This window comes from Meriones unguiculatus, chromosome 4 (genome assembly GCF_030254825.1).
Source record: "Meriones unguiculatus strain TT.TT164.6M chromosome 4, Bangor_MerUng_6.1, whole genome shotgun sequence".
In the NCBI taxonomy this organism is placed as follows: Eukaryota; Metazoa; Chordata; class Mammalia; order Rodentia; family Muridae; genus Meriones; species Meriones unguiculatus.
Window position 1 is genome coordinate 123,116,422 of NC_083352.1, and position 16,399 is coordinate 123,132,820.

A 16,399-nucleotide genomic window follows, 5' to 3' on the forward strand; every position below is an offset into this window, starting at 1 on the left:
AGACAGAGTTCCTCTGTGTAGGCCAGGAATTCACTTTGTAGATCAGTCTGGCCTCAAATTTACAGAGATCCGCCTGCCTCTGCCTCCCGAGTGCTGGGATTACAGATGTGTGCCACCAGGCCCAGCTTCAGCTGGTGTTCTTAACCACCATCTCTCCAGCTCTCATGTTTTTTATTTTTATGAGATAGGGTCTCATGTTGCCCAGGCTGGCGTTGAACTCCTGTTCTTCCTGCCCCTTCCTCCTAAGGTCTGGGATTATCGACACGTGCTACCATGCCTGGCCTTTTTTCTGTCTTTTACTTTTTGCTTATTGGTGTTTGGCCTGCGTGCATGGCTGTGCATTGTATGTGTGCCTGTTCCCTGTGAGGGCCAGAAGAAAGTGTTCAGTCCCCTGGGATGGGAGTTGCAGACAGCTGTGATCCTCCGGGGTGCATGAGTGGAATCACAGAGCTGGAGTTACAAGTGGTCATGAGCTGCGCGGCGTAGATGCTGGGAACTGGACAGTTGAAGAGCTGTTTTATATTTCTACCACCAATGTGCAAAAAAATTAGTTTTTCTGCAGCTTAGTGTTTGTTTTGTTTTTGGATAAGAGTTATTCTAATGGGTGTGAAACAATACAATTTGCATTTCCCTTGTGACTAGTGATGTTGAGCTTCTAAATTGGTCATTTATATATCTTTAGAGAAATGACCAAGCTCTTTGCTTTTTTGGGTGTGAGGTGAGGTTCCACTTTGTAGCTCTGGCTGGTCTTGAACTTGCATTGATCCTCCTGTCTGCTTTTTATTTTTATTTATTTATTTTTTTGAGAAGGGGTATCTCTCCACAGCCCTGGCTGTCCTGGAACTGACTATCTATGCCAGATTGGCCTCAAAGTTACAGAGATTTGTCTGCCTCTGCCTTTCAATTGCTGGGATTAAAGACCATTATGTCTGACCTGACTTTTTTTTTTTTTTTTTTGTTAACAGTCTCAAGTAGTTTGCAGGCAGAGGTGCATGCCTAGCTAATGGGAGTCAGAGGCAGAGTTCAAGGCCAGCATGGTCTACAGAGTGAGTTCCAGGACCTCCAAGGCTACATAGAGAAGCCCTATCTCCAAAAACAAACAAACAAACCAACCCCCCAAAAAACAAAAAACCAAACAAATGCTTTGCCATAACAGGCAGATACATTGGCATTCAGCTATATAAGACCTAGCCCATGGTAAAAGGTTTTTCAATATTTGGAGGTAGGATAGAAGAGGGTAATTTCTGTGATTATACTGGAGATATAATTAGCACCCTAATTTATTACAATTTTGTTTGAGTTGATACCAACATGATTTTAGAGCTATAAGAACTATGCTTCTCTATAGCTTTCCATATGTATGTCAACAGATTTATAATTTTCTTTTTTTTTAATTTCTTTGAATTTACTTATTATTATTATCTGCATGTGTGCCTGCCAACACCAGGAGAGGGCACTAGATCTCATTATAGATGGTTGTGAGCCACCATGTAGTTGCTGGGAATTGAACTCAGGACCTCTGGAAGAGCAGCCAATGTTCTTAACCTCTGAGCCATCTCTCCAGCCCTTTTTTTTTTTTTTTTTTTTTTTTTTTTTGGTTTTCAAGACAGATTTTCTCTGTGTAGTTTTGGTTGTCCTGGACTCACTCTGTAGACCAGGCTGGCCTCAAACTCAAGAGATCAGACTGTCTCTGCCTCCCACAGTGCTGGGATTACATGCCTGGCTTTATTTTTCTCTTTTAAGCTAAAAATTTGAAACCTAAAGTTAGGAGGTAGTGTCCATGCGTTTAATCCCAGTACTTGGGAGGCAGAGGCAGTTGGATCTCTGTGAGTTTGAGACCAGCCTGTTCTACAAAGAGAGTCCAGGACAACCAGAGCTACACAGAGAAACGTTGTCTTGAAAAAACAAACAAACACCAGAAACCCAACCAAACCAAAAAGAACTGAGAATGACCTTGGATTTCTGATCCTCCTGCCTCCTTCTAGGTTCTAGCTTTACTGGGATGCATTAGCACGCTAGATTTATTTGGTGCTGGGATGGAACCCAGGGCCTCATGTATGGCACAGCACTGGTCAGACTGTATTCCAGTCTACATTGCATTATCTGTACTTGTGACTCCCTCCTGTTTCCCCTCTAGACCCTGACTCGAGGAATTTTGTCTTAACCTGTATTAATATTTTTAGGAAATGATCCCTTATGCTGAATGACTCTAGTAAATTTATCATTTTTTAAAAAATTTATTTGATGTTGGGTTTATGCGTGTTTTGCCTTCGTGTGTGCGCACAGACATAGGTGTGTGTATGTATACCATGTGTGTGCCCGGTGCCCACAGAGGCCAGAAGAGAGCACTAGATCCCCTGGGGCTAAATTATGGATGGTCATGAGCCACAAGGTAGGTGCTGGGAATCAAACCTGGGTTCTCTGGGAGAGCAGCTGGTACTCTTCACTGATGAAGCATCTCCCCAGCCCCCAAATCATCAGTTTTAATAAAACAAAACACCAGTAGACATCTCTGTGCGCTTGTTTTAAAAACTTAGGCCGCAACCTCCTTTCCAACCCCCCAACCCTAGGTAGGAGAGAGAAGGTTAGTGGGTAGAGGGGCGCCAGACCCCTTTACTTCTCCCAGCTGTTTAGGGTTGAGGGGTTCATTTAGAGCTCTACCAATCTCCTCAACAGCAACCGGCAAATCTCCTTCAAGACACCGAGTCCTGAAGTGTTTCTCTGTATTCTCCAAACCACCACACCGTCTCTCTCTCTCTCTCTCTGTTCTTTCCAAACTGCTAGTGGCCACGCACCAGCACCTCATGCCACCTCTTCTTTTTCCTGGCTCTCAATTTATATCCTCAGAGCCCCAGACCATGCCCCTCTCCATGCCAAAGGCATGTGCCAGGCTCTTACCAGCTGGCAGAAATCTTGCCCCACACTAGACAATTAATAGGTGTGGACTATAGCCCAACTAAAATCCCACACTTGGGATTTAAACAAAAACATATTTACATAACATAACCGAGTTTACAAAGAAACCCAAACTTGCATCTCTCATTTGGAAACCATTTCAACAGACCAAACCTTAGTTGAAATAAAACATTTTTATTCCTATTTTGTCTGAAATGGGTCTCTGTGTGTAGCTCAGGCTTTCCTGGAACTTGTGATCCTTCTGCCTCAGCCTCCCTGTAAGAGACGTGATCAGAGATGTTTATCAGAGATGTATTAGAAACATACATCATCCAAAGCTCATGGAACACACAAAAAAAAGAAAAGCACCTGAAGATTTAAGATTCTAATGCCTTTCTCCAGCTCACCTGACTCTCCTGCCTTCGAGGAAATGGGGATTGGGTTTCGCTTCATAATACAAGGTGCAGTCAGGGCCACTGGACTTAATCTTTAATCTGTAGAAGAGGCAACCAGACCTCATAGATTTTTCTATTTCATGTAGTTTATGACTAGAGAAGCCAAGAGTAGACTCAACCCTTTCTGACTCCTTTTACGTGTGTGTGTGTGTGTGTGTGTATGTGTGTGTATGTGTATGAGTAGAGACATGTGGTACAGCAAATGTGTGTCTGGTCTTGAGAGTTGGTTCTCTCCTGCCACCTGGTGGGATCTGAGGATCAAACTCTGGTCATCTCTCTACCCATTGAGCCATCTTGCTGGCCCTCAGTAAGCTGTTTTAATTTAATTTTTTTTAATAAACAAATAAAAAGGTCTAGGTGGCTCTAGACCGTGTTTTGTGTATGTATGTATGTATGTATGTATGTGTCTGCACATACATGTGCCCATGTACACCACGGTCCGGAGGTCAGAGGATGACCTCCAGGAGTTGGCTCTCCTTCCACCACGTGGGTCCGGGGAATCGGGAGGCATGCCAGCAAGTCATTGTGCCATTCCCAGTGGTTTGGCATGATTTTTTTTTTTTTTTTGAATACTCGTGTGTACGTACATGGGTGAACACAGGTGCCCTCAGAGGCCAGAAGAGAGCATTGACTCTCCTGGAACTGGAGTTACAGACTGCTGTGAGCCATCATGTGTGTGCTGGGAGTCAACCCCCAGATCTTTGACACCAGTGAATGCTCTTCACCGCTGAGCCGTCTGTCCAGTGCCCCCCTCCCCATTATGCTATTTTCATTGGTTCAGAGCTCTCCTACTGGTTCTGCCTCCAGTATTAGAACTAGAGGACCTTTGAGATAATGTGTTCTTTTTCTGATCTCTTAGATGTGTGTGGGATCCTGCGGTGGCTACCTGGGTTCCAGTGCTGATCCCAGAGCTGCCGCTGATTAACCTTGTGACCTTGGGAGGTTGTTGATACTCGTGTATTTCTTTGTATGAGTAGGGTGACACACCTCGGTTATTCAGTGGCTCTCTGGCAACGTGAGGTTTAAGTGGTTGGTTCCTTTACCCAACCAGACCTCTGTCCTCAGTTATTAGCATAACTTGGATGTCTGAAAGTGGCTGTTAACGAAGGACAGAACACTCAAGTCCGAATTCCAGGAGGTTTAGGAACTCTTGCCAAGAGCCAGACTTGAAGGCTAAATATGTATTTCTTCTCCCTTTGAAACAAGGTCTCACTGTGTAGCCCTCACTGTATAGCCCAGGCTGGCCTTGAACTCACAGAGGTCCACCACTTGTGTCTCCGAAATGCAGGGATTAAAGGCGTGCCCTACCGCCCCAGCCACATACGTAATTCTTACTGTTTCACAGAGTCACTGGCACACCCTGCTCTCTACATGTGGACTCTGATTCCTGACAATATTTTTCTTCTTCCAGAGGAACCAGGCTAGCATCTCCCAGTGGGTTCCGGTATGCAGCCAGCTGGTATCAGCGTCCCCTACCCAGAGGCAGTGGGGCAGGGCTCCGGCCAGCACGTCTCAGGTAAAGTTTGTTCTTTTGGCTGGTACGAAACCTCATTATTCCTGTGCACACCGCACTGTGGGCTGCAGAAGCCGCAGAAGCCGCAGACCACTCTGCGCCTCTGCGCTTCCTTCAAGGGAGGTTCTGTGAGTACGGTGTCCAGGGCGTTGCTCCGAAATAGCCAGCAGCGGAGCCTAGCCCAGGATACCACGTTACAGTCTGATGGTTTTTACTGTTAGGGACTTTTTCCAGGTATTCATCCTAGAGCTAGCTTTTCAGTTTTCTGTTTGAAATTACTTTGTGCTACTTTTCTTTGGGCAACAAAATATTCCCTTTTCTTTACGAACATAAAATCCAAGATGATTATTTAAGGCCTTAGTTACATTGACCACAGGGATTATTATGATGTCTTGAACCTTAGGCTTTTTAAAGGGTTTTAGTTTCTTAATTATTTTGTCAGTCATATAGCACTTTTTTTTTTAATTTTAATTTTGTTTTTGTTTTTCAAGGTAGGGTTTTTCTGTAGACCAGGCTGGCTGGCCTCTAACTCAGGGATCCACCTGTCTGCCTCCTGAGTGCTGGAGTTAAAGGTGTATGCCACTACTACCTGGCTTAGTCATATAATACTTTAGTAATAAAGGAAATAAAAATCACCTGTTACTTCAAATCTGAAAATGTCAACATTTTCATCTCTGCTGGGCCTCTTCCATTCTTTATGGAAATGTGTGCATATTAATTTTTCCCATAAGTACACTGACAGGGCTGTCATATAGCTCGGTTTCTTACATGCCTGAGGGACTGGGTTCAGTCTCTAGCACTAAAAAAAAAGGAAATAGCTAAGCACCTTAACAAATGCCAAATAAACATGTTATATATTCTGGTGCCTTTTCACATACTAGAACAGATGTTACTCATGCTGTTTAGATAGTCTTTATTATACAAATTTCTTATATACTTCTTTTTGGCATTATAGACTTAATTTTCTTTTCTTAGCATTATTTTTTCTTTCTTTCTTTTTTTTCTTTTTTTCTTTTTTCTTTCTTCGAGATGGCCTTTCTCTGTATAGTCCTGGCTGTCCAAGATCTAGCTGTGTCGACCAGGCGGGCCTTGAATTCACAGATCTGCCTGTCTCTACCTCCGGGGACTGGGATCAAAGGGATATGCTACCATGCCCAGCATAATGTTTCCATATTTTTAACAGGGAGTTTGAGCACCCTAATAGTCACATGTAAGTGTAGTCATGTAGTATTTGGCTCACTTATTTTACTTAGCTTAAGTTTTTTTTTTTTTAAGGTTCATTCATACTATAGTATGGAACAGGATTTCTTCTTGTGCAGGCTGGCCTCATGTTTCTTTATATACTGTATTTTGTTTATCAGTGGGATTCATTGGATGTTTGGATTGTTTCTATACCTCTTGTTGTTGTGAGTAATGTTATAGTGAACACGGGTGCGTAAAAAAATTTCTGTTTGACCATGCTTTTGGATGTATGTCCAAATTGGATTGCTAGATTATGTAATAATTCTCTTGCTGATTCTTGGCTCCAGCAATCATTACAGCGGCATTGCCTGGAGTGGATTTCCTCTTTCTGTTAGTCCTGCCGTTATTGACTGAGGATTTATTTATTGAGACAGGCTCTTTCTTTATAGACCAGCCTAACCTTCAACTCAGAGCTCCGCCTGTCTCTGCCTCTGCAGTGCTGGGATTAGAGGTGTGTGATACCACACCCAGCTTTGTAATTGCTATTTTTGTTACTATTTAAGCTCATGCTGTTTGAGTAAATTTCACTCACACTACAAAGCAAAAATTAAGAAATAAAAATTACCTAACCTAACTTCACCACATTGCAGCCTCTCCCTTGGTTTTCAGTTTCCTCATCTATGATGTGAAAAAGTTGGACCGGGAGACCTCCGTAGCCTCTTCCAGCCCCAGTGTTATTCCAAGTTACTCCTTAATTCTTCAGTTGCCTTTCCTCCAAGCTAAACAACTTCAGTTCATTTTAACCTTTCCACTAGGACCTTTTATTCCTCCCTTTGATCATTCTGTGGTTCTTTTTTGGACCTTCTCCAGGTTGTCCTTCTCTTTGAACAAAGTAGAAGAAAAAAATCTACCTAGTTTTTATTGAGTACTGATTCCATGCCCAGAATGGTGTTGAGCACTGGGGCAGAGAATAAAAGGAGTGCAAGTGGGCTGCTCCCTGGTGGAGCTTACAGTTCTGCCGACCTGTGAGACACACCACACACGTACCCACAGCAGTCAAGAGATGCGTGAGCCTGCCGCTGCCCTGCTGCCCCACTGCCCCCCAAGCTTCCAAGACCTCTTAGATGTTGTTGTTTTATTTATTATTTGTTGACTCGTGTGTCCCAGACTGTTCTTGAGTTCACATTGGTGAGGATGACCTTGAACTGCTGGTGGGCCTGCCTCCATCTCTGCTGAGGATGGAGCTCAGGGCTGGCTGCACGCCAGCCAAGCATCCTCGGTCCTCAAGCTTTTTGGAACATAAGTGTGAAATTGTTTTTCAGCTTTCACTTATTTTATTATGTGTGTGTGAGTGCAGGTGGACACGTACCGTAGTTCTCATGGGAAAGTCAGGACGGCTGTCAGGAGTTCACTCTTGCCACCTTGTGGGATTTGGATTGAACTCAGGTTGCCAGGCTTGTGCAAGGGCCTCTGCCAGCTGAGCCTTCCTGCTCTCCTGTTGCATGAAATCTTACATTCTTTTCATTCTTTCATTCCCTTGTTCTATCTGTCTGTCTGTCTTTCTTTTTTTCTTTCTATCTATGAGATAGGGTCTCACCATGGAGCCCTGGCTGTCCTGGAACTTACTCTGTAGACCAGGCTGGCCTTGAATTCAGAGGTCTGCCTGCCTCTGCCTCCTGAGTGCTAGGGTTAAAGGCCTGTGCCACCACTGCCTGGCTGAGAAGGCCTCTTTGGGAAAAAAAAAAAAAAAAAAAAAAAAAAAAAAAAGTAGTAGTGTTCCATTATTTTGTTCATTAATGTCTCTTCAGTTTGAAAGATAAAACACTGAGGTCTTCCAGAGTCTTTTTTGAAGAGAGCGAAGGCAGGAAGGGTGGTCCAAAAGGTAAATGCGTGTGTGTGGATCTTCAGGCCAGTAGGAAGGCATTGGTCCACAGACTCCTCAGCAGTTCAGTGAAGAAGGTAGGAGTCAGTCCACTGACCACTGTGAAGCTCTGGGGACGGAGAAGAATGTCTAGCCTCATGCTAACAGAGAGAAGCCCAGCACTTGCTCAGGCTACACCGGCCGCATTCTTTGAGGCAGTGTAAGGGCTTTGTGTTCTAGATGGGCCATTACACTGATGTATGTGATGTCATGGGAGGTGTTCTGTGTTTAGTCTGTATTTCACAAAGCCTGCTTGGTACTTGAGAATTAAAGCATAAGTGTCTCTGGGACTGCAGAGGAGTTCTGACTAATCTTTTAATATCCTTGTTTGGAAAGAAATACAAATAGTACTAGTCCACAATGAGAAACTATTTTTTCTTTATTAAGATGAAACAGGAATATCATTGTTAATTCTATTTATCACTCCTCTTTTTGGAATAAACCAGAATTGAAGGATTAACCCTCTATTCCCTCCCCACCCCTCACCCCACCCCCTTTTTTCTTGAGGCAGTGTCCTGGCTGAACTTGCTGTGTATGTAGACTAGGCTGGCCTCAAACTCAGAGATCCACCTGCCTCTCTGCCTCCTGAGTGCTGGGAATAAAGACGTGTGCCACCATGCTCTGCTCCCACCTCCCCAACCCCCTTTTAATTGTAAAGGCAATTAAGACATACTGGGAATCTGGACATTGAATTTCCAAACTTACCCGTAATTCATTCTTCCCTTCTCTCCTTTCCCACCACTGTCCTCCCCCTTGTGGTACAGGAGATCACATCCAAGGCCTTGCCCATGTTAGGCAAAATGTTCTACTACTGAGTTACATTCCTTGTCTGCTACCCACAATTCCAATTTGATCAAATAACCCTTTCATTTCTGTGTGTTGCTTTTTAGGCTTACCCACATACATTCATGATTTTGCTTGTAATTTTACTTAAAATGAAACAATGTTGTGTTTTTCATGTTAATCGTTAGTAGGAAGTGTGGATTTTGAGCGGATGGATAGTCAAAGTAGGTCATTGTCATAAAGTACCACTGTACGGTGCGGTGCTGACAGTGGGAGAGAGTGTGTGTAGAAAAGGAGGAAAATGTATATGGGACCCTGTGCTTCCTGCTCAGTTTTGCTGTGAACCTAAAACCATATTAAAAATAACACTATAGCCAGGTGTGGTGGTCTATGTCTTCAATCCCAGCACCCGGGAGACACAGGCAGAGACAGGTGATCTCTGTCAATTCAAGCCCAGGACATCCAGAGGTACACAGGGAGGCCCTGCCTCAAGAAGAACAGCAGCAAAATACTGTCATCAGCACTTGGGAAGCAGAGGTAGGAAGAGGCCAGCTGCAGCTACCTTGTGAGTTTGAGGCTAGTCTGGTTCATATGAGACTCTTTCTAAAAATAGATAAATAAAAAATAAAGCAAAATAACAATGGGATGTTGTAGCATAGGGCGGGCAGCATTGCAAGACCTCGATTCTATCTATCTATCTATCTATCTATCTATCTATCTATCTACCTACCTATCTATCTCCAGTTTTGAAAATTTGATCCAGCGGCAGAATGGTTGCCCTACAAGCACAATGCCCTGGGTTTGATCCTTAATTATCTAATTTTGCAAGTGATTGTACCTTCGTTTACTGTCTCTTAATAGATATTTCTACTTTCACTCTTGTAGTGCTTATGTATAATTTTCTCTTTGGAAATTTATTTTCCAAACTGTATTCTTGATTATAACAGTACCAACCGAATAGAGTTGTAGGGTGGATTAAAGAAGAAAATCTATGTAAAGCATTTAGCCTAGCCCTGGCACAAGACTGTAATTGGTTGTGTATTGCCACACTGTTGTCAAAGGCAGCTTGACTATGAAGGGAAGGCACTGTGATCCGGTGGTAACTGCGACTTCATTTGCTTATTGCATGCCTGTTTTGTGAGATGCACTTTCCATACTTTTCCTATTCAGGCCTCACTATAACCAAACTGCACTGAGATTTTAAGTGGCAGAAGCAGGGATTGTTTCTTGTTTTATTTTTAAATTAAATTTATTTTGTTTTATGGTGTTTTCTCTGCATGTATGTCTTTGGGAGGGTGTCTGATTTTCTGGAACTCACAGACAGTTGGGAGCTACCATGTGGGTTCTGGGAATTGAACCTGGGTCCCCTGGAAGAGCAACCAGTTCTCTTAACTGATGAGCCATCTCTCCAGCCCCAAGTTTGTTTGTTTGTTCATTTTGGTCTTTTGAGACAGGGTTTCTTTGTGTAGCCCTGGCTCTCCTGGAGCTCACTCTGTAGACCAGACTGGGCTCTAACTCACAGAGATCCTCCTACTGGCAGAAACAGGTTTTAAAATTAAAACTGATGTTCCTTCTCCCATGCATGGCATGGTGTTAGCATCCATATGGAAACCTATTATGGTTCTCTTTCTTATAATTTTATTTCTCAGATTTGACTCACATTTAATTTGTATTTCTAGGGCTGAATCCTTTTATTTCTTCAAGAATTATTATTATTTTTAATTTTGTTTTTTTTGGGACAGTCTTACAGTATTCTCTGGGCTGGTATTGAACTCATAGCAATCCTCCTGTCCCAGCCTTCCAGAGACTGCAGGTGTGAGCCATCACATCCTGCATCACAGATTTAGTAGACATTTATTGAGCACCTGCCGTGCACCTTATGCTTCACCAGAAGCTGGGCTAAACGCAGTTGGGTTAACGTTGCTGAGTCATATCCCGTGTCGCTGACATTCCTGTTTACCCTGCAGCGGCCCCAGGTGAATCAGGCGCACTTCTGTGCGGGATCAGAGCAGACCGCTGGAGTGGACACTCTGCAGAATAGAAAATACCACACTGCGAGGAGGGTGAGTGTGTGCTCCGCAGTAGACCGCTTGGGTGAGCACAGGTGGTGACATCCGGGGCTTTCCGGGCTCACAGAGGACGGTAAGACAGACCACCTGAATATGTGAACCCACGGCTTCTGAGTTTGTACCCTGAGGTTTTCACTCTAGGCCCTTGTCTAGACAGTGCTTTGGAGGTAAACAGTTTTTTATGGATTTTGTACAAGTTAAAAACAGTGATATGTAACCTTGCAAGATTTTCTTACCGGGTGACTAATCTACCTTTCTTTGTAGAGGTGTTTGAATAGGGTTTTCTAGGATTTTTTTTCCCTCCTTTCTCTTCTCTTCCTGGATTTTTCCCAGCCCCTTCCACTCACCCCTTCTCCCCATCCTGTGCCTTCCCTTCCATTTCTCTTTCTCCCCTCCTTTTTCCTTTTATCTTATTTAATGCGTAATGAATGTTTTGCCTGTGCATAGGCTTGCACACTGTGTGTGTGCCTGGTGTCCTCAGAGGCCAAAGAAGGCATCATATCCCCCAGAACTAGAGGTATAGACAGTTGCTAGCTGCTATGGGGTGCTGGAATTGAACCCAAGTCCTCTGGAAGAGCAGTCAGTGCTGTTAGCCACTGAGTCATCTCTTTCCCGTGGCATGTTTACTCTTAATACCACAAGGCTGTTCTTTCCCAATCTTGGGATCACAGGCACATGGCTGTTGAGGTGGGTATGTCTTGCTCTGTATTATGAAGGATGTCTGTTAGATACCATTTCAGATGTGTTTGCACGCCTACTGGAGGGCTCTGAGTCTGACTCCATGAAAGAGCACTTGCCCCGGCATTTGTGAAGCCCTGGGTTTGACCCCCCAGCACTGCAGTAAAACAGAACAGAACACTCAAAGCAAACAAACAACCAAGTCCCCAAAAATCATTAAAAAAGAAATCAAGAGGTCAGACAGAAAAGAACTCAAAGTGAAAAGAAATCTAAGCAATAAAAATATCCTCAGAGTGAATAAATAAAAGCATTCTGTTTAGAAAACTTCTTGTAACTAATTTTGATTTCTTTCTCTTTGGCTAAGAAGCTTTCTGCTCCCCAAGATTTCCCGAAGCCTGTTGAAGAGAAGGTTGGTCCCTTCACGAAGATAATAGAAGCCATGGGATTCACTGGACCTTTGAAATATAGTAAATGGGTAAAGTGTTTTATATTCCTCTGGGTCTGAGTCCTTTCTGTTGCTCATAGATTTGTCTTAAAGCTTCTGGGCTGTGAAACTCACCCATTATTTTGAGAATTTCCTCAGAACAAATCCCTCCAGTCTCCATTTAGGTTTATGAGGTAGATAAGACCATGCTACTCCTTCAGCCTGATTCTTTGCACTTGTCTCCAGGTGCTGGTAGGGTGGTGAGGTGGAACTTTTCAGGCCAGGAGGCATTGCTCTCTGAAGGACTTGTTTTCACCATTGATTTCTAACAGGCCATTCCAGTGATTGTCTTTAAAATTTTATAAATAAGCAACTTATGAAAAATTGATCTTGTGACTTACTATAATACATCTTACGGGGGCTGGTGAGATGGCTCAGTGGCTAACAGCACTTGCTGTTTTTCCAGAGGACGTGGGTTTAATTCCTAGCACCCACTTGACAGCTAACAACTGTCAATAACTCTAGTTCCGGGGGATCCGACACCCTTTCACAGACGTACATGCAGGCAAACCACCAATGCACACAAAACAAAAATAAATAATTAAAAAAAAAACATAGTGTAAAGGTCTATTTCCTAGCTAGCTGGTCATTTCTAGTCAACGCTTGGCCTTGCACCACATTATCTGTTATACAGAAGGTACTGTATGAATGAAGGTCCTCCCAGCACAGCAATGAACCGGTCTCTTAGTCCAGTCATGGCCTCACCCACAATGACCATTTTCCTGTGTCATTATGGAAGAGTGTCTTTTAATTCCTTCCAGGGTTGCTGAAAAGCTAGACTTAACTCAATAACTCGAAAGTTATAAATCAGCACAAGCTAATTCAAGGCATCGGGGAAGCTTTTCTAGGAAGTACTGTAACTCCTCAAAACCACCAAGGAAGGTGCCAGATACACCTTTGGTTTTTTTGGTTACTTGAGACAGGGTCTCACTCTGTGGGGTTGGCAAGAATGGAACTTGCTTGTAAATAAGGCTGGCCTTGAACTCACAGAGCTGTGTCTTTGCCTTCCCAGGCCTGGGATTAAAGAAGTGTGCCACCATGCCTGGCCAGACACAACTCTTTTAAAGGAAAGGAGTCAAGTTGAATTTCCAGTGTTAGAATGTAGCTTTTGGCTTCTTCTGGTTTTTGTTTCCTTGAACAAGCTTTCATTGTGGACTGTGGAACTCAAGCATAGTCAAGGCTGGTCTTGAACTTCTGATCTTCCTCCCTGCCCGCATACTTTCCCTCTTGAATTACAGATGCAACACCCTCTACCTGGCTACTTTTGCTTTCTGGTTAGTTCATTTTCCCAGCAGTTCTCATGGCAGCAGGTACAGGCTTTGTCTGCAATGCCTGTTGACAAGTTCTGAGAAGTCAGCAACGGCTGCATGCTTTGTCAATGGCGGCTCTCAGATATGGAGAGGCCACAGATGCTCAGTGACGTCAGCAATGACTGTGTGCTTTGTCGATGGCGGCTCTCAGATATGGAGAGGCCACAGATACTCAGTGACAGTGATATTCTTAGAGACCTGCAGTTGCTTCTGAGTCATCAAGGAAGTAATTGTTTTCATCAACGTTTTATACATGCAGACTTCTTTATTTTATTTTATTTTATTTTTTTGTGACAGGATTTCTCTTTGCTGCCTGGCTGTCCTGGAACCAGGCTGTCCTTAAACTCCCAAGTGCTGGGATTAAAGCTGTGTGCCCCCACACCTGGTTTAAAATTCTTGACAGTTGATAAATTGTTGTTATATTTGATTACTAACCAGACCTTTTATCCTTGTTTTAAATTTTAGTGTTTGTTTGTTTGTTTCTTTTGAGACGTGGCCTCATACTATAGGCCAGGCTATCCTAGAACTCATAACAGTCTTCTGTCTCAGCCTCCCAAGTGTTGGGATTACAGGTGTAAACTATCATGCACAGCTTTTCCTCTGTGTGTTATTTTTATTTTTTATTTTTGTTTTTCTTCATTTTGACTTGGTTTGGGTTCTTTGAGACAGAGGTTTCTTTGTGTAGCCTTGGCTGTCCTGGAACTCACTCTGTAGACCAGGCTGGCCTCAAATTTGGAGATCTGCCTGCCTCTGCCTCTCCAGTGCTGGGATTAAAGGTTTTGTAAAAGTGTATACTACCACCCCCGGCCTACTTATAACTTTTGAAATTATGTTTAGTTGTGTGTGTGTAGGTGTGTGCATTCGATGGAGAATGGGTGGAGGACATAAGGGGCTCTGTTCTCTCCTTCCACCATGTGACCCTGGGGGTTGAACTTAGGTTATCAAGTTGGTGGCAAGCACCTTTATTTTCTGAGCTGGCTTGCTGGTTCTTCCCTCTACTTCAGAAGAAGTTGTGGCTATGCCATTTGTCATATAAAACTTAAAAAATAGAAATAAATGGATCTCTTCGAGTTCTACACAGGATGGCCTTATACAGAGATCTACCTCCCTCTGCCTCCCAAAGGCTGGGATGAAAGGCATGTGCTGTCCGGTCCACCGGCCCCCTCTCCCACCACCAAAAAAAAAAGAAGAATGAAATGGAAGCAAAGAAAGAATAGATGGGAAGAGTAACTTATTTATTCATGTCTTAGTGATTGGGTTCTACCTGGTTGCTTCTATAAACTTTGTCTAGTCTTATGGGGTTTGTTTGTTTGTTTTAAGTGATTCTAGAGGGCAAATTGGCCATATTTGAAGGATGATGAGACCAGTGGGAAAATTCTCACTTTTATAGCTGAGGTTAGCCTCTGATTTTTCTTGATTCCTTTTGTGACCTCAAATAAATGTTTGCATTTAAAAATATTTTATTATGTGACAATTTTTATAGCCTTCATTTTAAAATTTGTCGCATCAAGATATTACAGAATAATATTTATGACTTTCCATTTCAAAAGGCTTATAGGTAGGCTCTTTGCAGTTCTGTTAACTCAGAATTTGTGGCCAGATACTTGTATGGGCAAGATTCCTTGTTTGTATTTTCATATGTATTTGGTTAGAGAGCAAAGTGTTTGTGTATTGATGCTTATGACCTACCTTTTCTCTATATTTTTCTCTACTGTTTTCATGTATAGTTTCCTCTAGACTCATATTTAGACTTTATTGCTGCTAGGATCTAACTTGGGATCTTTCTTAGTCAATTAGTCTACCATAGAACAGTGTCCCTAGCCAAATATAAAATTTAAAAAAAATTACTTTACATCCTGATCGTAGCCCCCTCCCTTGTCTTCTCCCCTCCCACTCTCCTTCCCCCTCGCTGCTCCCCTAGTCTTCAGAAAAGGGGAGCCCCTCTCCTTTACCAACTGGCCACAGACTATCAGGTCTCTTCAAGACTGCCTGTGTCCTCTTTCTCTGTGGCTTGGCAAGGCTGACTCACCCGGTGGGAGGTGATCAAGGAGCATTCACCAGAGTCAATGTCAGAGACAGCCCCTGGTCCCCTTCCTAGGAGACCCACATGGAGACTTATTTAAGGTTTTAAATGTAGCTTTTCCTTTATTTATTTGAGTATCCTGAAATAATGTTTTTCCTCTCTTTGTTTGATTGTTTTGTTTGAGACAGGGTTTCTCCTTGTAGCCCTAATTGGGTGCAAATTCACAAAGATTTGCACACTTCTGAGCCTCAAGTGTTGGAAGTAATTATAGATGTGCACCACCATGCCCAGCTCTGAAATAACCACTTTCCCTCCTAATTTTTGCATAGCAGTATCATGTAAGAACTAAAGAATGGTTGAAGAAAACTGGTGGCACTGGCCTTTAATCCTAGTACTTGGGTGGCAGAGACAGGCAGATCCCTGTGAATTTGAGCTCTGCCTGGTCTGTATTAGCTAGCTTTAAGTCAGCCAGGGGGACATAGTAAAACACTAGCCACCACCCCCTAAAAAAGAAAAAAGCGTAATTGAAAGAAAAGCAAGGCTTAGTATAGAAAAGAGAAGGCATTGTGAGTTCTCTTAGTATTGAGGGACAAATGAACGACACACGAATGAAGAGATGTTATCTGAGGTGCTCAGAGTACTGGATAGTGAAAGCCCTCCAGTAGGCCAGGTAGCTTAACAAGGTTGTTCTTGTTTGAACAGGGGCCCAGATTGTTGACCATGAATTAAGAATGTTTTTAAATTCCAGCAAACAGGAGGTTCAACTGACCAAAATAAAGATTTATTTATTTATTATTTGTACAGTGTTCTGTCTGCATGTGAGCTTACAAGCCAGAAGAGGGAACCAGATCTCACGAGAGATGGTTGTGAGCCACCATGTGGTTGCAGGGAATTGAACTCAGGACCCTTGGAAGAACACCCAATGTACTTAACCTCTGAGCCATCTCTCCAGCCTTCTCAACTGACAAACATAAAATCAAAACAAATCCCTGTGCAGCTCTCACACAGCCGTTAGCACAGTGCAGTTTTCCCATTCACTTCCCATTGTGTAGGAGAGTACGCATATCCCAGCACGTGGGAGAGCAG

General features: G+C 43.2%; 1 protein-coding gene across 3 annotated transcripts in view; it reads left to right on the forward strand.

Annotated features, from left to right (window-relative positions):
- Window positions 1-16,399, forward strand: part of LOC110550542 (ubiquinol-cytochrome-c reductase complex assembly factor 1) — a 79,693-nt gene that overhangs the window by 2,182 nt on the left and 61,112 nt on the right. For 2 of the 3 annotated variants that reach the window (XM_021640484.2, XM_060382986.1), the window contains 3 exons: window positions 4,762-4,866; window positions 10,717-10,812; window positions 11,864-11,971. In XM_021640484.2, coding sequence (XP_021496159.1) covers window positions 4,762-4,866; window positions 10,717-10,812; window positions 11,864-11,971 — 309 coding nt within the window. Of the gene's footprint in view, window positions 1-4,761; window positions 4,867-10,716; window positions 10,813-11,860; window positions 11,972-16,399 lie in introns of all 3 variants that reach the window. The other variant, XM_021640483.2, reaches the window with a different exon arrangement.